Genomic DNA, 22,280 nt, shown 5'->3' with positions numbered 1-22,280 from the left:
CTGCACAGGCCCACTACAGGAGATGTTCCACTAGACCAGATACTCATGAGTAGAGTAAGAACTTGCCAGGGATGGCAGAGGCAGCCTTGGCAAGTAACTATGAAATGGTGGAGGTTAAGTTACAGAGGGAAACGACAAAAGCAAGCAGCAGAACCAGATTTCCAGACAGCAAACCTCTGCTTGTTAAAGAACCTAGTAAGTGGGATTCCAGGGCATGCTCCCCAAAAGGGCAATGGAGCCTTGAAGAGCTGGTTGAGTATCAAGGGCAACCTCCTCAAAGTATGAAAACAGTCCTTTCTGACATGCAAGATAACAAGCAAAACCAGCAGGAGGTCATCTTGAATTAACTAGGAACTCCTGGCAGAGATAAAGTGCAAAAAACTGAAGCATATAACAGGAACAGTTTACTAAAGACAAATAAAGAAGTACTGCCTGGATACTAAGGGGCAGAATAAGGAAGGCCAAGGCCATGGTGGATTTGAAACTGGACAGCAATACAGAGGACAGCAAAAAGAGCTTGTACTGGCCTACATGTAGAAAAAAAGGAAAGAAAGGAAAAAAACTACAAGAAAAATGTTAGCCTGCTGCTAAATGGGGCGGTCCACCTGTTGACAGACAATGCAGAAATCTCCTAAGCATCTTCTTTGCATCCATCTGTAGTAGGGTTTCTCTGGCTCTCAGCTGTCTCTGCCTAGTAGCAAAGTGAAATAGATTGGGAGTTACTCTGGTAGATTGGACAAATGCAAATCCATGGGAGCAGACGAGACATATCTAAAGGTGCCAAGGAGCTGGCTAATGCGAACCCAAGGCTACTTCTTACCAACTTTCAAAAGTTACAGCAATCAGGGGATGTCCCTTATGACAACATCTTCAGAAAAGGCAAGAAGAATAATCCAAGGAACTACAGGCTGGCTAGCTTATCCTCAGTCCCCAGGATATTACGGGGAAAATCCTCTCAGAAGCTGATTTCTAGACGCACAAAGGGTAAAAAGGTGATTGGAAACAGCCAGCACAAGGTGACCAGAAGGAAATCATGCCAAATTAACCTGGCCACTTTCCTGTGACGATAAAGAGAAAGCCAAGGACATAATTTAGTTTGACTTTACCAAGGCTATTGACAGTCTCAAATAATATCTTTTTAGCCAAATCTGAGGACTCACGGAGAAGATGTGGAAGAACAGCTGGCTCAACAGTGGTTCAAAATGTAACCAAGAGCCAGTTATAAGTGATATGCCTAGATGGCTGATACTAGGGTGAATACTCCCGACATCTTCATCAAGAACCTGAGCTAGAACACATCCCCACCATGTTCGTGGATGATATGAAACAGAGGGGAAGCTGTCAACACACCAAAAGGCAGAGCTAACCACTCACAGGGACCTCAATGAGCTGGAGAAACTATGTTTGCAGCAAACCTGTAAGTCCCACACCTAGGACAGAAGAACACCATACCATGAATAGTAGGAGCTGAGGATCAATGAAGCAGGTAGCACAACTGCAGGAAAGGTGCTGGGGCAGCTCCAGTAGACAAGCTGAACAGCAATATACCCTCACAGCAGGGAAGGCTCACCATATATTGGTGAGCATTAGGAAAGCACAGTCAGCAAGTCGGGTCAGGCAAATATTCCCCTTTATTTAGCACTTGTAAAGCCAAGTCTGGAATGCTGCACCCAGTTTCAGGCTACTATGAAAGATGCTGACAAACTGGTACATCCAGCAGTGGGGGCTAGAGCACCTGATGTACCAAGTTGACAGAGTGAATTCTTTAAAGTCTTTCAAGAAGAGTGAATATTTCTATGCATTTTTAAACAATCTAAAGGAGGGATAACAAAGTACCCTCAACAGAGGCAGAAACTTCTCAGAGTAGCAAAGAAAAAGAAGAATGGGCAACAGTCACAAGTTGTCACAAAGGAAGTTCAGTTAGATACAAGAAAGAAGTTCACAGGGCTGCAGAAACCGTTGTATTTCTCCCTCTTCAGATTTCAAGTTTCAGCTGAACAAGGTCCTGATTAACCTAATCAAACTACAGAGTTCACCTTCCTTAGAACAAGATATTCTATTAGATTACTTCCAGAGGTCCCTCTCCAACTTAAAATCATCACTTATTCCAAATCAATGGCATACTCTTCACCTCCTTCCTCACTACCTCTAAAATAAACATCCAATTTCAACAGGGTGACCTTTCTTTTACCTGCAGTTTTCCGATAATTCCTCACCACAACATACAGCAATAAATCCACCCCAACTTTAAACACATAATCTTTTATTGTAAAGTAAAATATATATGGAAGAAGGATACGCTGTTTTGACCTTAATGAAACCTGGCTTAATTCCTCAGACTGAGACAAATTTTATTGCCCAGATTAGAATTTTATAAGCAGAGAGGTTGACTCAATCTGGAAAGACATTAACAATTCAGCCGATACTTACAGCTCTCCAAGGCAAACAATGATGGGGTTCCTTGAGAGGAAAAAGCACTGTGGGGAGGCAGTAAGGTTAAACTTCCACCCTTTAGTACTAAAAAAATAAGACATTGTGAGTGTTTCGTGATGCAAGGTGTATATGGGGTAGCAATAGAGGACTGACCTCTCATTTATGTTAAACATTCATTTGAACAGCTGTCTCTGACTTGAACACATTAGTAAAAGTTCCTTTACATTCTGTTTTTACATAACCATTTTATTGTTTCAGCAACTTAAAACTGGCATTAACAAAAACTATATACAAGAGGGGAAAACAGCTACTGCTTACATTAACTAATTCTAACAATCTTTTCTTTGAAAATGAGTAACTGACTTCAAGCCACAGATGCAACTCCTGCCATTGTCCTAAAAATCTCCCCAATTTTGCTTTCTGAAGCTTGGGGGAAGGTGGGGAATGAAATGACATCTGTGGAATATGCAGCTAGACAGTCTGTACAGATAGAAAAAGCATGAAAATTCTATCCCCCTCTCAACATAATATAGCCTCCCTCAGCTTTTAGTGGTGACCCAACTGCAGAAAAAGATCAGTAGCAAATATAAACATAGTGAAACCCAGCAAGTACAGCCATTAGAACTGAAGCAGTATTTTGTAAGCTTTTTCCAAGAAGCACACTTTAAATACAGAAAGTTAGTGAATTATGTGATGCTAAGCATTTTAATATTACGTGGCTACCAACAGTTTTAAAACTGCCCACAAAGTGATCTCCAACATCTTATGCACCTGCCTTGGGTAATCTAGGTGGGAAACTACAGATACCATCCAGGAAGCTAATTCTCCTTAGAACTGACCTGTAGGTGTTCACAGTAGTATCCGATTAATTAATAACAGTATTTATTTTAATGGAAAGATGAAGGTCAGATAAATTTTGGAAAAGATAATTCTGTCTCCAGATCACCTCTTTTAGTATTTTGCAAATAAACACCAGACCTCAGATTATATACTATTTTAATAGCATATACAGTGATTCCTCACTGACTGAGCATGATCCACTAACACTGAGTCCTATAGAAAAAGGGGGAAGAGGGAACAATTAGCGTTTCACACTGCACACTTGCCAGAGGATGCTGCATGGCCAGTCTTAGCTCTGAACATCCCAACTTCTGAATGCTTTGACTGCCTTATTTGTTTGTAAATATATATACATACACAGTTTTTTTGGAAACAGATGAATGACAGTGTAGCTCTAACTTGCTCTTCTTTCATGACAATTAACATATAATATGCACCTTATTTCTGGCACACAAACACCTCTTTTCCTGAGATGAAAACTACTTTTCTATTATGAGCCCATTTCCAAGCAGATGGGTACAGTTTTACCGCAATGTTTCAAAAAAGCTTACCAAAAAAAAAAAATCTCATTTTAAGATTCCAATACCACAACCCATTTTTGAAGGAATCAACAATGCTACTATGAAAGAACAAAGGAAAAATAATCCCTAAAAATTGAGATAACGCCACCCAGCAGCAATGTGTAATCTGTGATCGTTAACAGTCAATCATTCAAAACCATAATAAGGATTTTATTAGACAAGCACTGAATAACCTCTGCATCACACTGCAGAAGCTTTTGACTTTAGTTTGTAAGGCTAGATACACAGTAAGGCAACCAGGACATTAGGATCAACTTCTTTCTTCCTCAGTCTGGCTGTATAGAAAAGTACTTGAAGAGTCTTGGCCTAAAGACCAGTCCAAACAGCAACACAGCTGACTGGCCCACTGATTCAAATCACCTCCCAGAAGGCTTACCAACAGAACATGGTCAGCAGTATGTCCAGGATGGACTTGTCCATTGCCATACCTTCTGGCCACCGAGATCAGTCAAACAAGTTAGCCAGCACAGAAGGAATTTCAGTCCTTGTGTATAGACTGTCTGGCTATTAGTTAATCCATGTGGGCTCAACTGAGGAAGCTACACAGTGATAGATGCTACTTAAACAGAAAAACATAGGAGTTATCTAAGGCCTAATAACCAATCTAGAGCTGCAAATCACATTACTGCAGCAAAGGCATATAAATTAAAACTATTTTAATTGTGAAGTTATTGAGAAACATGACTGCTTAAAACTGCAAAATAACATTTTGCAAAGTACCTTTAGCGTAGAAAGGTAACAAAGGTCTGCCCTGGACCCCCATGGTAGCATATAGAGAAAGCAAAACCAGGACATTTAAACACAGAATCCAGAGATTCAGATACACTATTCATTTGAATTACTGGAGCTTAAACACAAGAAAACAGGAATTAGGTAAGAAAACACAGCAGAAGATAATCAACAAGAACACATGAGGCAATGTATATGTAACTGATAAATAAATTTGTATGCAAAAGGAAGTCACAGTTTAGATACAAGATGCAGGACCTCTGGACCCAACAGCACACCACCTGTACAGTAGTACATTGCTATGCTTGTCACTTACGATACTGCCCCATATAAGGTTTTATCTCAAACTCACTGCATAGCCACTGTGTGGTATGCTACAGCCAACTGTATTTGGTCCCTGAAAGAGAGGATTAGGATGACTCAATCACGATCAGTGGATTAGCAAGTCCACCCTAAATTAGAAAGGCAGGGTTGCCTATGTGTCAGTACTCCCCACTATGTTAATAGCAGCCAGCAGGACTTAAAAGTATTGCTTCACATTGTAATTATTCTATTGCAAGCTGCCGCTGGAAAAGTCAGTCTCATTCCTTATTTTCCTTCCCTTTCCCCACTGCTCATTCCTAATGTCACTCTTGCATCGCATCCAGCCACTGTGCTGCCATAATAAATCCCAAGTTACTTCACAAGGGGGTGGAGAAAAGGCTAGAGGAAGAAGTTCCCTCATCAGATCATCAAGCTTATCCAAGATCACCCTGCAGCCACACACAATCAATGCATCCAAGGCATGGAAAACACAGGAACACGTCAGCTAGGTTAGAGAGTAACAGCAGAACTGCCCTTTCTGGCAGCATCCCACAGTTTGACTGTGCAAGACAAATGTACATCACAAATCAGTCTCTAAGAAAAGCAGACAAAACTAGATGTACAGCTTTGTTGCCTTGGACCAATAAACACCACATCTCAGTGAGCTAACAGGCATCGTAAGCTTGCTCTAGTGCTGATCTGATCTGCCTGGCATACTAGAAGACTCTGGGGAAGAATTCCAGGGGTCAATTTAACTTCAAAGTAGTGGCTTGGGCCTCTTGGACAAAAACCTGCTCCTGTTAAGCTGAAAACCTCTCTATATGAACAGGCTCCCAACAGTCAGTAGTAATTTCCGTATCTTGGAATTCTGCATCCCTCATTTTTGGTATATTAGAGCAAAGCCTAGTGCTATTCACCTTCTAGACAAACAACAAAACTTTTGAAGAAGTATGGGAAACAGATACAGGAAAAAGATTGATAAATTCTTAGTTCTAGAGATAAGCAACAAGGGCAAATTATAGTAATGTTTCCTCCCCAAATATGAGGAGACATCCACCATTTCCCATGACTTATTTTGTATGATCATAGACTCATGCAAGTTGAAAAAGAGGTTTAAGAAAATCAAGTCCAAATGATGACCCTAACAACCACTGCATTGAAGTAAGGGCTCTTACTTCAATTCTCTCTTCCTCGGTTTCTTTTCCTTACATATGGGAGAAGCAAGAAACAAACTTTTCCTTGGCCCAGCCACAGTCTTCATTTGACAACTTAGGAAAACTACAGAACACATAACTCTGTATCTGGGCCTATTCAATAAATATTCTAACAAAATAAGAATCAATTCCCCCCTCACTTCCAAGTGAAGACATTTCTTTTTTTCTTTTGAAAAGTACAGAGAAACCATTTCTTGTTTCCATATTAAAAAAAAAAAAAGTTTTTTGAAGGTCACCAACAGAATGCTGAAGTACTTTAAGCAGCCTCATTCCAGTAACACAGTCATAAGCTTTCCATCACACGGCAGTCTGGGTGATCAGGTCACTGCTCCACAAAGAACAGGAGAAATCAAACAATTCCAAAGCCTCCATCTAAAACTTCTAAAACATCCAAGACATAGGTACAGCAAGTGAAGAAAAGGAGGAGTTTGCTTTGCTTTTTTTGTTATATGCATCAGAACATCACCTATCCTAAGCCAGAATGAAAGTTCTGTTTAGCCCAGTAGCCTGTCTGAATGTAAGCACATGTCAAGTAAACGGTGATAGCTGTCTGCTTCACCTTCCCAGAGACCCGAAGCATATGGATTTCCTGCTCCAGCCATTAAACATTTGCATTTAGGCCCAGTCATTTCTTCCTGGTCTTATTCAAATGCCTTTGGAAAACGAACTGTTAGCTTCTATAAGATCTTCTATAACTATACAGTAGACCTTACGATCATGCATAGAGAAAAAAATGTTGGTTTGGATCTACTAACACAAGTGATCTCCTGTTTTGTAATAAACAGTAAGATACAGCCATGTCTAACTCACTGGGTTTTGTGCTACTCATGATTTTCAAAACCTTCCACCATGCCGCTCCCTCCAAGTACCCGTTCTCAACACAAGTATCCTAATCCATTTGCTATCTCCTTCTGGAGAAGTATTCTTTACTTCTGATAACCCTTGTCACCTTTCTTTAGCTTCCAGAGCTCTGTTATGTCCTTGGTACTATGGTAATCTTTGGCAACCACTTTACTTGTTCAATTATTTCTCAACATTAAGCTGAAGCACTCATGAACCTGTATAGAGATTTTGCCTCCCCCACGAAGACAAATGTTTCTCTTCACATAAATTTATTTTCTCAGCCAGACACTCAGTACCCTAAAGGTTTTCATGTTTTTCCTTGTTTTTCTTATTAGGAATACAACCTCTCTCATCAATATTTCTACCCTCTTTCCCAAAGAGGACAGCACAGACCCATGTAGTATTCCAAAAATTACTATTACTCATGCCCTCTTTTTTTATATTTAAACCAACTACCCATTTATGACAGAACTCCTTATTTACTGCACTACAGGTGTATTTCTTGAAGAGCCTCTGTATGGATGTCTAACCACAAACCTTTCAGTACAAAGCACTTCCAGACCAACTTTACACTAACCAACATTATTTGTGTGCCCAACAACTCTTTTATAGGACTCCACCAGCCATGTGCTACACGACTTGCCTTTATAAAAGGTAAGTTTACATGTATTTATTGATTATTCTATTTCTCAGAATAGAATCTATGCTATTTAATCATATCAACCTTAACCACAAACAGCAGAAGAGTTAGTTTTTGTGATTATTGGTATGCATTTGCTCTGAGACTCAAACATGAGATTCCCTCAAAACTCTAACAGCTCTAATATGTCAACATCCTAAAACAGATATAAGAAACTAGACTGCCTGATTTATTTAATGTAAACACACACGTATGTACACCTTTTTCTTTTAAATAAAAAATTCTAGCATGTTCTATTGATGTACACACAAATTAGCTCTCTATTTTTCTAAACCCTGTTTTAAATCTTGGAGGGTTTGGGGGGGTTTTTTGTTGTTTTTTTTTTTTTTAATTCTGGACTAGCTTGCACCATTTCTTATTGGAGTTACTGACTGTGATAATATACAGCTGTAATGACACCAGTTTTAAAGGCTGCAGGAACTCCAGCTATCTCCCTTTTTTTTTTTTTTTTTTTTTTTTTTTTTTTTGCTTTTCCCCAGTCATCAGTTCAACATTACAGCAGCCCTGATACAAGCCACCTTTTCCAAAGGGGTTCCCTCTACTCTGGACATCACTCCAACTTCCTAATAAATCTAATTCCATTTTCCACTATGTCTTATTTTCTAAATATTGTTTTTTTCTCCTTCTCTTTCCCTCTCTGCTCCCAGATATGGTGCAAGGAACATTTCAGAGTGTGTTTACAAAATGTAAAGTAAAAACTAACAGTTCTTGGTTGTAAAATTAATACACTGCGTTACAGCCTGCTACTGAAGACAATGGACTCAAAGGAACTAAAGATTAATTGACATCTACAACAAAACATTTTTCAGAGAAGCCCTTTCTTAAGTAAAATTAACAAAGCCTGTTTCCTACAGGTTTGCATCCTCCTCTTCATTATTGCTGTTCCAAGCCCATGAAGGCTCTTCCATACAACCCTCATTTTGGTTCCCTCTCACATTCCTCAATTGCTGTCCCTTTGTCTCCTCATTCCTTGAGTAATGCCAATTACTTCTCACACTCTCTAATTCCCGAGTGAGAGCAAGACAATTCTATGCCTGCTGCCAAACCACACATGTACCAAGTGGCTGGCTGACAGACAGTGAGGTGGAAGGGTAGAGAGAAGAAACGGCAAACGATTTTGCCATTTGCTTCTGCTGATCATGACTCAACAGAGGAACAAACAGTCAGAGCAACTGTGTGAGCTTGTTTCCTGAGGAACCAAGGCAGAAATACACCCCTTGGCATCAGCCAAGATCTTCTCTCATAACTCTTCTAGCTTGTAGTCTTAAATCAGTCTAATTTTAAAGAGTGTTATACATTTTTTGGAAAAAAAAACAACTCACCGTTTTATTACGAAGTCTAATTATGTCAGAAACAGAGCCAGCTCCACAATATTCCATAACAATCCAGAGATCTGTGTTCTTAAAATAGCTGCCATAGTACTTGACAACATAGGGACTAGATAGGAAAAAAGTCAAATAGATTAATTCTTAGCAGGGAAGAAAAAATATCATAATCACAAGTATTGTTAGAAATTAGTTTGACACACACTAAAGAGCAAGTGTAATCAAATACACTTTTAAATTGTAATTCACTTAACTAATGCCCTGTTCAAATAGTCTGTTTATTAAAATAATAAAAGAACTAGTAACTCTCTCTCTCTCACAAGCTTTCAGTGATATTCAAATACAGACAGTTTTCCCAAACACCAGTCTTCTGATATAAAGCTTTGTTTTTCCTTCCTCTAAGGCCTCTCAATTTTTAACTCTTCTCACAAAGTTATTGGATATTTCCCTTCTTTGAGAGGATGCCTTGTTTTCTTCTCTCCTACACAAAAAAAACCCCATGGAAACTCACCCATGTTTTCCTGGTTTTGCAAGCATGAACTTATTTCAAGTATGGGGCTAGACCTCAATGTTAAACAGAATGTAGTGTTGGTTTGAACAAGACTTCTGGATTTGCAAATGTATTTCCATATTGAACTGTCTCATGTGAGGAGACAGTACCGTCATAAACAGAACATACTGCTTTGCTACTCATCAGTTTGTCACTTGACATGATACTTCCTTGGAAGCAATTGCAAAAGAAGGGCAGAAACAGATGTGGTAAATGTAACAATGATCATCCTTCAGAAAAGTGATTAGATGGTGTATTTATGGAAATTAAATGTTGGAGGGTTGGGGGTTTTTTTGCAGAAACTTAAGTAAAGGAGGTTACAGTTAGATTGCCATCCACCTCCTACAAAGTCAGGAAGTAAGATACTGAGATCTCAGACAGCGGCTTCTGGTCAGAACACCTGCATTGAAGGGTGGAATCAGACACTTGTGCTGATCCTGAAATACAATTCTTTGCTCCAAAACATTCGGCAGCAACGTGTTTTGTTGGAAAGCTGATGGAGGAAAAAAGAGAGGACCTATGGTTGATTCCTGCAACATGGTGCTATCTTTATAAAAGATGGTCAAAACTATCATCAAACTACTTCATTAGAGAGCAACTGTTAGTACTATAGCAACTTGCTTTTACAGAAGGCAAGGTTGGTCAGTTCCCTCCCAGCTAGTCAAAATGTCTACCATTTAGAAGTATGCCATACAGATCTTGCCTTTTATAAACTCCTGAAGTGAGGAAGGTTACTATTACTTCTGAAGGAAAACCCACTGGTTTTCATGACCGTATCTTGCCAGATCTACACTATGCTAGTGTTCCCAGCAAAAACTGGGTATTATTAAAAATCAGAACAAGATGATCTCTTGAAAATATCAAGTGCTGTACAATCTCAAAACACTGTTTAAATTTGCTTAAAGCCTCATCCCAGTTAACTACATGGGCCAGCCTTTTCCATATCAATAGCTTGCCTTAGAATCTACACTTTTTCCCCTTAAAAGAGCTTCAGCACATACAGTATAGCTAGTTCTAGCAACAGGCATGGAGGAGGAAGGAAGGGTAAAGCATTAAGACTTAATCACCTTCTATTTGAGATGCTGCAACAGCTCAGTGCTTCTCTATAACATCAGTGGAATCATCACATGTAAAAATAAAGCCCTAAGAAGTGCACCATCCCTCCCGTCAGTACTGCACAGCACTCACTGTATTTGCACAAAGGCACACAATGTATATACAAGGACATGATGCAGGGCTGCAGCCCAACCCTTCTTTTCAACCAGAGAATGGCTGCATTTTGTCCAGTGAAGGAAGAGTTTGTGTTCTAAAATTCTCAACTCTAACTTTGGGGAAGGAGGAGGGGTGTGTATAAGTAATACAACAGTACACATCCACTAGATACCAAACGCAACATGTTGTTCAGAAAAAAAGTAGAAAAAAAAACGAACAAGGGCAGAGAAAAGCGGGGCAGGACACAAAAATAAGATGATGAGTAGGCCTACATAGGACAACAATGAAAATGTCACAAGCAGCATAGTGTATAAAGAAAAGTGAAAAATTCAGAAGATTCTCAAGTATCACCAGTTCTTTCCTCCATCAGTATATTTCACAGACATTTGGTTTAAGTATCTATTTCAACCCTGGTCTAGTACTAACAGACTAACTAACATACTACTTCTTGAACCTATGCCACTGCTTCCAGTCAGCTCATGTGGCTCAAACCCCATGCAGCAACTAAGGACGGCTACCCTATCATTGGCCCCACAGAAGAACTCCTTCTGAGAATTCATAAGGTACTATGGCACTATTTTCTAATTTATTTAATGCCTTCCTTTATGTACAGGGAAAGAAACAAAGCTGAGGAGATAAAAAGAAGTAAGAGCACAGCAACAAAAAGAATCAAAGTAAACATATTGTTAACTACTCTTCCAGTGCAGAGGAAGAGTTGAGGACCTACTCTGGGGATCAAATCTAGTTCTACAGTTAAGCAGACAAAGAAAGATTGCTGCTTCCTTTTTAATCTGTATCTGTTAAAAACTCAGCTGGCCAGACAGACAAAAAAAGTCTCATAAGGACGAAAAGGATTAAGAGGAGCCCAAAAATACCAGTAGGTCCCAAATCCTTTTAATAACACCTGAAATGACCTTATCACGCATCTTTGTGTAATGTGGGAAAAAAAAACTTAAATCCTTCCTTTTCCTTCCATTTCCCTGCCTACATACTTAACAACCTTCTAGCTTCCAGAGCACTCAGTGCCAGAAGGGAATGGCTTACAAGGTTCAGTGTGTTCATAGGTCACAAACACTCAGATCAGGGCTTGGGCTTGCTGGCAGAGGTTCTAAAGAAATTTGAAGAACAGTTGCATTCTCATATACTAGATATAATGTACTCCAAGGTCTCTACCTCTATATTTAAGGATAAATATCTGAATCTTCTCTTCTCCTTCATGACCCCATAGACAAGATCATGCTGTGGAGTGGTACAATCAAGCTCTATCTAGCACCTGAGCAAAACATTCAGCAACAAATCTGAATGAATTCAGACTGCCTTAAAAGGATTATCTTTAAATCTGAGATGAGTACTGCTCATTGCCAAACGAGCAAATTTTTCATTTAAAGACAGACAACACCGAAACACCACAAAAGCACAAACACAATTCAGAAGTAAAAGACCACTTGCTATAATACAATTCACCAAGTTCATGACTAAAGCAATGAATATTTTATTTAAAATTTCACCTAACTAGAGAGTGTAAAACTTTCCTGTTTGCACTTCAGGTAACAAGCAACAGACTCCTGTATCACTCAGACATGAATACTCACCCTAGTAAACCTGATTTTGAAGTTACAGCCAAAGACTTAAAAGATTATCTCCCAAAAATATACAAATAAAAACACTGATAACTCCATAGAAGAAAGGAAATGCCAATTAATTTCTACATCCTTGCAGACACTTGATGTTAATGGAATTCCTATAACACTAGCAATCATAAGATACTTTGTGAACAAGTGTAAGGTAACAGTCCTTCTTCAAAACTATTACCAGACTGTTCCCTTTTTAAAGGTTAAGTTCCTGCATGAAAGAGGCAACCGACAGAATACCATTTTGTAAGTTAAACTGCTAGCTGTTAATCTTGTGCCAGAAACATCTTTATCGATCTTATGAAAAAAGTAACTCAGAATTCACACGGCCTATGATATTTACAGGAAATACTAACCTTTGGGCTTGCCAGTGCAAGCAAAGTGAAGCAAGCATGGAAAATTCTAAGCAGAAGCAAGTACTTATTCCTTCATCAGTTTCTATTAGGGACACTATTTGTATTTCCTTCAATCCAAACTAAGGATAGCAGGAAATTGGCAAAGTGGTTCCTTTCAGCAAATCGTCCAACACAAACTGCTTTAATTTTCCATGCAAAAAAAAAAGTTTGCCGCTGCATATATTTCAGCTGTATTTACAAGTACAAACACATTTTCACGTAGACTTTTTGAGAGGGAGCAAAATTGTCATACCCTACCTGTCACACTGTTGCATTATAGAGATTTCTTTAATTATTTCTTGAAGATCTGACTCCACGGGGACCTGTTTAATTGCTACAACTTGTCCAGATTCTTTGTGTATTGCTTTAAACACACTACCATAAGACCTAAAAAGAGAGAATTTAAAAATTAGAGGGGGGGGGGGGGAGAGAGAGAGATATAAAAACCCTGTTTCTCATTTCCATTACGCAGAAACTTTTAAAAGTCACAGAAGCCATATGTTCACACAGAAGTATGAGGGATTTTTCAGGCTGCAAAACAATCAGTTCTATCAGGACTTCAGGAAAGACATACCTCTGAATAATAATCTTTGTCAAGATGTGGACTAACTCCAGTACAGATGCAAGCACCTTTGCTGCCTTAATAAAAAAGGGACATCAAAATGCACGGATGTATTTGGGGAAGCATGAAAGTCTACTGACGCATGCATTTGCTTTATTATCAAAACTTGCCTAGGGAAGTATTCCTTAGGACATTTACAGTCACTCTGTCTGTAACTTAATATTCCAACACATGCTTTATATACCATTTCCCTCTGATCCCATCCCTCATAAATAGCTGCACTTACCCTTCACCAAGTTTCTCCAGAACATCAAAGACTTCTTCAGGCTGTTTAGTTAAACTATCTTCACTTAGCTTTTTCAGTTTGCTAAAAGACAGACAAAAGTTATTTGTTTGTTTGTGGGAAGGAAAGACACAGAACTCAAGCAAGTTTTCATACAAATCAGCGGACAAAAAAAAAATACACTCCAATGAAAATAAAATGCTTAAAGTGCAGTAATAAAATTTTAATCAACCATCATATGATGAAGAAAGTTATAACAACTTTTGTCATTATCACTTTCCCACTAATGTTTGCTCAATTCAAAGCAGTATGGGACCAATTCACTGTCCAAGCCACTTCCTTTGCTGAAGCAGAAACAGCCAAAGGCTACTGTAAAGTTCACCATTAGTCAAAAAGCAGCCAGCATGCAAACACATGCTCATTACTGCCTAGACTACACCATGCTGTTATTTAAGAAAGTATAAACCAATCCTTCGCCCACATGAGGTATCCACTTTCTAAATGATACCACTCATAAGCCAGTGATTTACATCAAGTTAGAAAAACTTGACTGTAGTCAAGATGACTCTGGGAGCAGATGGTAGCACTTCACCTTCACAGGTGGCAGCAGAACATTGAACTTCCAAGAGCTGAGTACTCTTAAGAGTTGTTGGAGCAGTCCTTTTTGCATCTTTTTGAAGTTAAAGGGACAGGTGCAACAAAATATCTTGTTACATACCACCATATTTTGCCCTCCAGTTCTCTCTCACGCAGTCTCAAAATCACTCAATATCACCCTACTATTTCTCCTAGCACCTTCAACTCACTCTTACCACTGTCCTTTGTCCTTTACAAGCAGCCCTAGCCTTTCCTTGGTCTCCAGCATTCCAATCTACCCAGCCCTCCAGACTCCAGGCAGGTCTCTGAACACAACTTGGCTGCAAGCTTGCAATGGAGCTGACACTAAACATAGACCAGGAAAATACAACCACAGACACATTGCAGTGATGCTGGGTAGCTGCAACACATAAATCCTTCACCCTAAAAAAGTTATAGGGAATTTTGCTGCAAGATTGAATCAAAAAGTTCACATTACATGATAGCCAAGGGTACTTTTAAAGTAGAAGATGAGGGGAAGAATAGCTAATGCTGTAGTGTTAGATATAGACAATGTATTCCATATGCAGGAGGAGGAAAAAGGAAACAGGAAAAAAAAAAAAGGAGAAAAAAAAAGAAACTTTGAAGCACAGCAGATCATTGAGAATTTATGGAAAGTAAGTTACCCTGTGACATCTTCCTGGAAATTAATACAAAATAGGGAAAAGCAGGCACAGACAGAAAAGATTATGAAGTCTTAACATTGGAAAAATGCATTCAAAAGAAACTCCTTCATATGAAGGGATGCAATTCTGTGATATAAAGAACTAATAAAAATTAAAGTGAAACGACTGATGAAGGAATTCCCGAGTCAGAAGAGACTTGTTACTGCCAACCATCTAAGTGAAGACAAAAATTTAAAGTAATTGTATAACCACACAGGTCATATGGATTAGTGTTAAACAAGGAAATTAAGGGGGGTGGGGGCAGGGAGCATACATATTTATATATCAAATAACTATTTCACAGATGTAGCAATGACATGAATACAAAAAGCATCAACAATCAATAAGGAAGGGTGCATGAACTGCTGTAAAGACCATAGAGTTTGCTACAGCAAACAGGCAGGAAGCTGGAAAGCACATGTGTTTAAGGGAGAATAAAAATCTCCACAGCAAAGGAAAGGCACAACTTATGAACACTAAGAAAAACAGCCAAAAACTCAAATGAGAGTAGCTAAATGAAGTCTGCAAGAGTGGCCTACAAATGAAACACAGGAACACATAACAGCTCAGCTTGCTTTTTCACCCTCTCTTCACTTGTTAAAGACTAGGAAGCAGAAAGCTGGAACTTAAATCTTGCAGGGAAGCACACGTTTAAAAACTGAACAAGTGTAAGTTGAGACAAATAAAGGGGGGGGGGGGGAAGATTTTGTAGACAGGTATTAAAAAACCAAAATTATTCATTTTGCTTCTTTTTTCCTCCCTCTGATCAGGTTATCTGCAGCCTTAAAGGCAACATTCACAGAGTAAGCTACCATAATCATCCTCTGCTTACTATACCAGCAGAGCCTCAAAAAATAAAAAGCATGACCATTAGCCAAGTCTCTCACTTGATCGAAGAGCTGAGTAACAGAAAACGTACTCAACAGAACAACAGAAAGAATGAACTTTTTAGTAACTGCAAAAAAATGGAAAACATAGTTTCCTCTCAACCAAAGATGTCTAAGAAGAAAAGACTTCCACCTGCCCATCAAAAGAGCAATGCCTGCTAAAATGAGAAGAAAAAAAAAATAAAATCCATACTAAAAGGGTTCCAGCAGCACCATTAACGCCAAGGCATTGGGAGCGCTTGAGAAGAGTTAGGGTAAGTCACAAACTGCATAAATGGATCAAAACCAATGCCACTGTCAAATAACAGATTTATCTGGAGCACTTGAGAAACAACCAGGAGACCAAAGAGATAAGCATTCTGTAGTTTTAAAACTACATTCACATTATTCAACTCTTACAAATGTGTTACAAGATCAAATAATACTTAACACTAAGGCAGCTTATAAGATCAAATAATACTTAACACTAAGGCAGCTAAACGATAAACCTATTTAGAGGAAGAAAGACTCATCAATCTCAGGAATTTCAGAGTACAGATGCTAGGTCCGATGTACAAATTACAGTATTAACACTACATTCTTTGAACCACAGAAAGATCCTAATGACTCAGACTGTTCAATGATTTCTGTTTCTAGAAGTTTAATAGAATTCCCAGCTCTTTAACTACAGAACAGCATGCAATATACCCTGAAAGGGTTGCAACAGAGAAAGCATTTATGATCACGAGAAGCAAGGAGGAGGAAGATGACTGTTGTAACTGGCTGTAAAGCACTAAGTAGAAAAGAAGACTAGAAATATTATCTCATTGGTTAAAATAAGCAACTAAAACTTGGGACAGAGAAACACATCTAAAACTTCAGAATTAGCTCCTTAATCAGGAGTTGTTCATGTATGTGCTACTACCCACACTTTTAAAAAATGTGCAAGACAAGATTTAGAGTCAAACATTTCAGAAGGATCACTGCTTTTTTTAAAAGCATTAAAGTGTTCTACATGAGAAATGACTACTATGATCACCCAGCAAAATGCTTACCCGCTAAGGCATGACTAGAAATACGAGGGGAGCAGGAGGGAGACAAAACTGAAGAGACAAAGGGTTCAAGAACAATCGGAGAAAAAGGTGTTTCAGTCTCTCCCTCATGGGCGTGCTGCTTTCATAACACAAGCATTTAAATCAGAGCAAATAAATTAGTAGATTCAGGCACTGTATCTGTGAGAAAGTCTAAAACTGATGCGTGGAAGACAAGTATAAAACCTAGGTAAGAAGTCATTCTGGGTTTTTTTCCCTAGAAAATTCTCATGTAGTGACTATGGGCTATTTCAGCCATCTTCCAGAAGGAAAGTTGTTCCTGAAGGCAGGACTAACTAAACTACAATACAACAAGAGCTGTCAAAAGGATCTTCTTAATTCCAAAAAGGTTTGATGTTCTGCATAAGACCTGGTCTCTTCAGCAAGAAAAACACATCCTAGCAAAGAATTTTACTTCTATAAATCCAGCTCACAGGAGAAAACATTCACACTTAGCATGACGAGAATCTTATGCATCATTGAATACATCGGCAAAACTCCACATAACTAAATGTGGAAAAGCCTAGAAACAATGAGAGGGACCCAAGACTACCAGTCATAGCATAAAATCAGAAAAATCTGAATTGGGATCTGAAAGAGTGAAAGCTATTTCACACACACCCACACCCCCAACATGAAAAAACAAAGTATGAGTTTAGTGCCCTACAGTCATTGCTTACAGATTTCAGAAAAATAAATTGGTGATGTGCCACAGAGATAGCCATAAAAAAACCCCTGAAAGCTAACAAAAATGCAGGACTAAAGAATAGAACTCTATCAATGACTGTCATCAGTTATGGAAAACTGGACTGCTGCTCCATGAAACATGAAGATATGTGCTTTATTTTGCAGAACTAGCACATTGAAATACTTAAAAGAGAATGGCTGGGATCAATTATGCTGATATCTTAAAAGAGAAGGTATCAAGAGAAATCACTGCAGGCATCAGAAACAGAGGTGGCATGTGAAAGCCTCGAGACAGTTACATTGCTTTACACTGTTCACACAAGTAGAAGCAAGTTTAAGACAGTTTACATTATTGTATTGTGTACTATATGTTCAGTTTTCTACCAATAAAACTCAAGTAAACTTACACTTCTGTCCCATCATTTTCAGGAGGAACTCAACAATTGTCATCCATTTGACCTTATGTGCCCATTGATGTGAACATTAAAAACAGCGTATTTTTCACACAAAGCTCATATTTTTAAAATGTTTCGCCTTTCCCACAAAACTTGAAAAGTCACATTTTGGTGAAAATTAAAACTGCCCAAGTTCAAAGAAAGGACTGGAAAACCTCGATCAACACACTCCATGCTTGTTAAGCAGCCTTTTATTTGGCAGCAGTGTGCAGGAGATGGGCAAAATTAAAGATTATGTATTTGACAGAATTCTGTCTCTAGCTACTTTTCCCCTGTATGCAACCTATCTCCTGGTACATGAGTATGCCAACATAGACAGACAAATGCAACAGTAATAACACATCTGAAAACAACTGAAACAGTTAAAAATTCAGATGCAAGAAAACACTGTGTCAACTACCGCACAAATTGTTCAGTATAAAATCAGAACACCTACTCCAATTACTTTCAGAAGTAAACAAAATTATACTGAAAAGGACTCCTCCTTAGAAGTCTCTGTTACTGTTGCAATACACGGGTCAAACCAGGAAAGCTAGTGATTTTGACAGCACCCCCACTGAAAAGCCACAGTGGCCTAGCCTGTCACTTGGGCATCATCACTGCTACTTTCTGAAGGGCTGTTTTAAAGATTTACACAACACACAACCGCGTTGTATATTCCTTTACAGGGAAAGTGGGAATAAAAGTGCCCTGTACCTGTAAGGGAACACTGGGATTCTAGGATACCCATGCAGCTTTGAATGTTCAGATGAAATTCTTGCTACCTCTAGATTAATGTGTTGCACCACAGGTATGGTAATAGATCCCTGTCAGTAACCGCTCCTGAGGACAACAGGCCACAAAGTAGCCTAGCACCCACATCTATTTCACCAAGTAAACATAGCACATCCATTCCAAGCCACCACCATATCCAAGGCAGGGATCAAAAGATAATCTGTACTCCTTCTGGACTTGCAAAAAAAGAAGGTGGCCTAGCAGAATGGTTGGGAATAACAAACAATCAGAAAATGGTAAAAAAAACCACCAAACAAACACACACACACAGATAAAGGGGATACATATACACATTTATAAAAACTGAGTTCAAATCTTCCCTCCCACTGAAAAAACAAATCCATTAAGTTCTCATCACATTCAAATTTCCAGAAATAAGCTTCAAAAAACATGGGAAATATAAACTCTGTCACATTTTTATAAGTTCTCTCATCACCTTTGTAGTTCTTCCTGACCCAATCTAAGGATTTAAAGAGCTCCTCACTTTCAATTAGGCTAGACAATATACCTCCAGCTAGGTAACAAGGTCAGAGCAAACCCCAGATCTTAAAAAAAAATAATAATCTTGTAGATTACACTAACTTCAAGTTTTACATTCAATCCTTTGACATCACCAGATCTCAGCCTTCACAACAGCGCTGGTAACGTCGATTACTCCTCAGACATTCCGATTTCCTGTCCCAAATCCTTGCTGGTACCTGTCCTACTTCCTTTATTTGAGACATGCAGCACTGTCAGCCTGAAACTACAGTGTAGTCCTGTCCCTCCTCACCCCATTACCTGCTAAAACCACTCTGCATAACAACTAGAAATCAGTTCTTGGTCAGAATTTTCAATAGTAAATACTGTTCCACTGCCTGCTAAAAATGCTCTGCATTGACAACTACTAATCAATTCTCGGTTGAAGTTTTCAAGTAGTAGATATTGTTATTTAATGCATTATTGGAGAGAAAACAGAAGTTCAAAACTACATTCTTCTCAAGTCCTGTCATCCTGCAGGAAGTTGTTTCAAAGAATTTTAAAGGCTTTAAATGCAGAATGTAAACATTTTAAAGTAGAACATAAAAACTGATTTATTATCTTCTACCACCAATTTACATCGTGTAGTGCCTAGATTTTTCATTACATTAACAGGAAGCAAGAGTAAAATACTTGGATCTCTAGGACAGTAAGTATAGATGTAAACTGGGTAACTACATTCTGTACACCACACAACTACATTCTATGTAGTATGTAACTACATCCCAGAAGGGATTGTTCCAATTTAAATATGCAATTAAATATAATACGATTAAATACAGGTAAAGCAAAATTATTTTGTGCACTAAGATGACAGTGTCACATTTAAAGCAGAAGCTCACGGTTTCACATCATTACACATGCACACAGAAAGAAGTCAAATGATAAATGCTAACAAAAAAAACCACACAAAAAAACCAAAAACTCAACCACGTAGTAATTAGTATGACCAGGTAACCTATGTATTTCTGAAAACACACAGACCGTGGGGATACTCTTGATTTTTGCCTCTTCCCACTCTCTGATTTGCAATCGCAACTATGCAACCCCCACCCCCACAAGCATCCCTCCACCAGCAGGACACAAGGGCACTTTCTAACGGGGAAAAATAACTACTTATGTCGGTCTCTCCCATAGACTGAGCTATAAAGCACACAGACCCCCAGGCCACAAAGGACTCCTCTCAGCGATGAAGTTCCCCTCATTTCGCATTAAAACGCTCCTCTGGTAACTCCCCCAGCCCCTAAGGACGTGCCTCCACCTGGAGGTTTACCCAGGGCGGTTATTTCGAGGGCGCGCACCCACACACCCCAACACCACACAACCCCTCCGGTCGCCAGGCGGGTCTCAACCCTCGCCCTCGCCCCACCGCCCCCCTCACAGACCCAGGACCAGAAAGCCTCCCGAGGCCTCCGGGGGGTCGCAGGAGAAGCGAGCTGGCGAGCGACCGAGCCGGCCCATCCGCCCGCTCGCCCCCCCGGCCCAAGGCCTCATCCCGGCCGCGCCGCCGCGCCCGCTTCCGGGAGGGGAAGGGGCCGCCGGGGAGGGTCGTTACCTCTTGGGCGCTGCCTGCTCCATGCCGCTGCTGGGGCCCCGGCCCCGCCGTCCGGAGGGGGGCTCCCGGCCGAGCCCCTGCGCACCACCGGGCCAGCAGCCGCTAAACTCCTCACAACTTTCGCCCGAGCTCGCTGGCCCTTTAAACGGAGCTCGCGCCCTCCCTCGGCCGCCGTCGCTCCCGGCCTCTCTCAGGCAACCGCCACTACCGCTACCTACCCGGCTGCCGGCGGAGGCCCGCCCCCCCGCGCCTCTCAGTGGCCACAACCCGTGCCATCGGAAGCGCTGATAGGGCGGCGCGGAAGTCGCTCAGCGCGGCAGGAGGGACGAGGCCACTCCCCACCGCGGGACGAGCGGGCGGTGCCGCGCCGCCGGGAGGAGAGGAACATGGAGGCGGCGAGCTCCCGGCAAGCTCTGCGCGACTGCGGCCCGCGGGGCACGCCGGGAGGTGCAGTCCCCTCCGGGAACATACCCTACCCGTTCCCGCAGGAGCGACGCCTGGGGGAGCCTGGCCAACCGGGAGGCGAGGGAACAGGGACCCGGGGCCCTGAAGCGCCGCCGGCGCGACGGACAGCCGTTCCTCCCCCGCGCGCTAACCTCATCCCCCGACGCCGGGAGCTGGGCCGTGGGTAGGCGCAGGCCTGGGGCTGAGCCGCGGCCTGAGGCGGAGGCCGAGGGCGGCTCTTCCCGGCGGCCGCCCCCGGGCCCCGCCGCCTCGGGGCAGCGCCGCCGGGCGGGCCGCGCCTTCCATCCGCCTGTCTGCGCCAGCCGGGGGCGGCCGCGCTCGGTGCGGGGCTGCCTCCAGCCCCTCCTTGAACCCTTAAACCGCTTCGTGGGCAGCTGGCTCCGGAGCACAGCAGGGAGGGGGCCTGAGGTTTGTCATGGTCGGACCAGGGGGCTGCTCTCCGCAGCTGGCTCGGGTGGCAGGGTGCAGCTTTGGAGTGAAGAACGCTGGCAGCTTGGCGCTTTTTAATGCCAAAGCATACAAGGTACCCAGCAAAGCCATACGAAACTGCCACATAATTATTCAAGCAGCAGAGTTAAGGCCACCAAGTACCATCTGATAGTTACCTGCAATTTCTCCACCTTACAACTTCTGACTTTCTGCTGTTTGTGTAGCAATTTAAGATGCCAACTGAAAAAGCATATGAGTAGGTCCGGCCAAGTCAACACAAGGAAAACTTAAATGTTCAAGCCAGTTTCTGTATGCTTTCCTGAAAGTAGGTTTATTTGCATAACGAATGGAAGTTCATGGTAGTGAAACACTTTGTCAAGATCCATAAAAATACTGAGATGCCCCAAGTTTCACTTTGAACTGATTTTACATGTACAAGCATAACAGCACTGCTCCCTAAAAAAAAAAAAAATCCACACTCCATACCTAATTTCATCTCTTTTGATGTGCATTAGCAAGGGAATTTTGAATGACTGA

General features: G+C 40.8%; 1 protein-coding gene across 4 annotated transcripts in view; it reads right to left on the bottom strand.

Moving 5' to 3' along the window:
- Positions 1-21,887, bottom strand: part of STK3 (serine/threonine kinase 3) — a 138,537-nt gene extending 116,650 nt beyond the window's left edge. The window contains exons 1-4 of one of the 4 annotated variants that reach the window (XM_056331020.1): positions 21,446-21,887; positions 13,605-13,685; positions 13,015-13,143; positions 8,966-9,080 (exon numbers count right to left, since the gene is read on the bottom strand). In XM_056331020.1, the coding sequence (XP_056186995.1) occupies positions 8,966-9,080; positions 13,015-13,143; positions 13,605-13,685; positions 21,446-21,450 (330 nt within the window). In that variant the 5' untranslated portion in view covers positions 21,451-21,887. Of the gene's footprint in view, positions 1-8,965; positions 9,081-13,014; positions 13,144-13,604; positions 13,686-14,193; positions 14,325-20,849; positions 21,084-21,445 lie in introns of those variants that run through there. The other 3 variants (XM_056331022.1, XM_056331019.1, XM_056331021.1) reach the window with 3 other exon arrangements.
- Between the last annotated feature and the right edge of the window lie 393 nt (positions 21,888-22,280).

The sequence above is a fragment of the Falco biarmicus genome, chromosome 3 (assembly GCF_023638135.1).
Source record: "Falco biarmicus isolate bFalBia1 chromosome 3, bFalBia1.pri, whole genome shotgun sequence".
In the NCBI taxonomy this organism is placed as follows: domain Eukaryota; kingdom Metazoa; phylum Chordata; class Aves; order Falconiformes; family Falconidae; genus Falco; species Falco biarmicus.
Note: the sequence above shows the minus strand (reverse complement) of the source record. Positions and strands in the feature narration are given on the sequence as shown.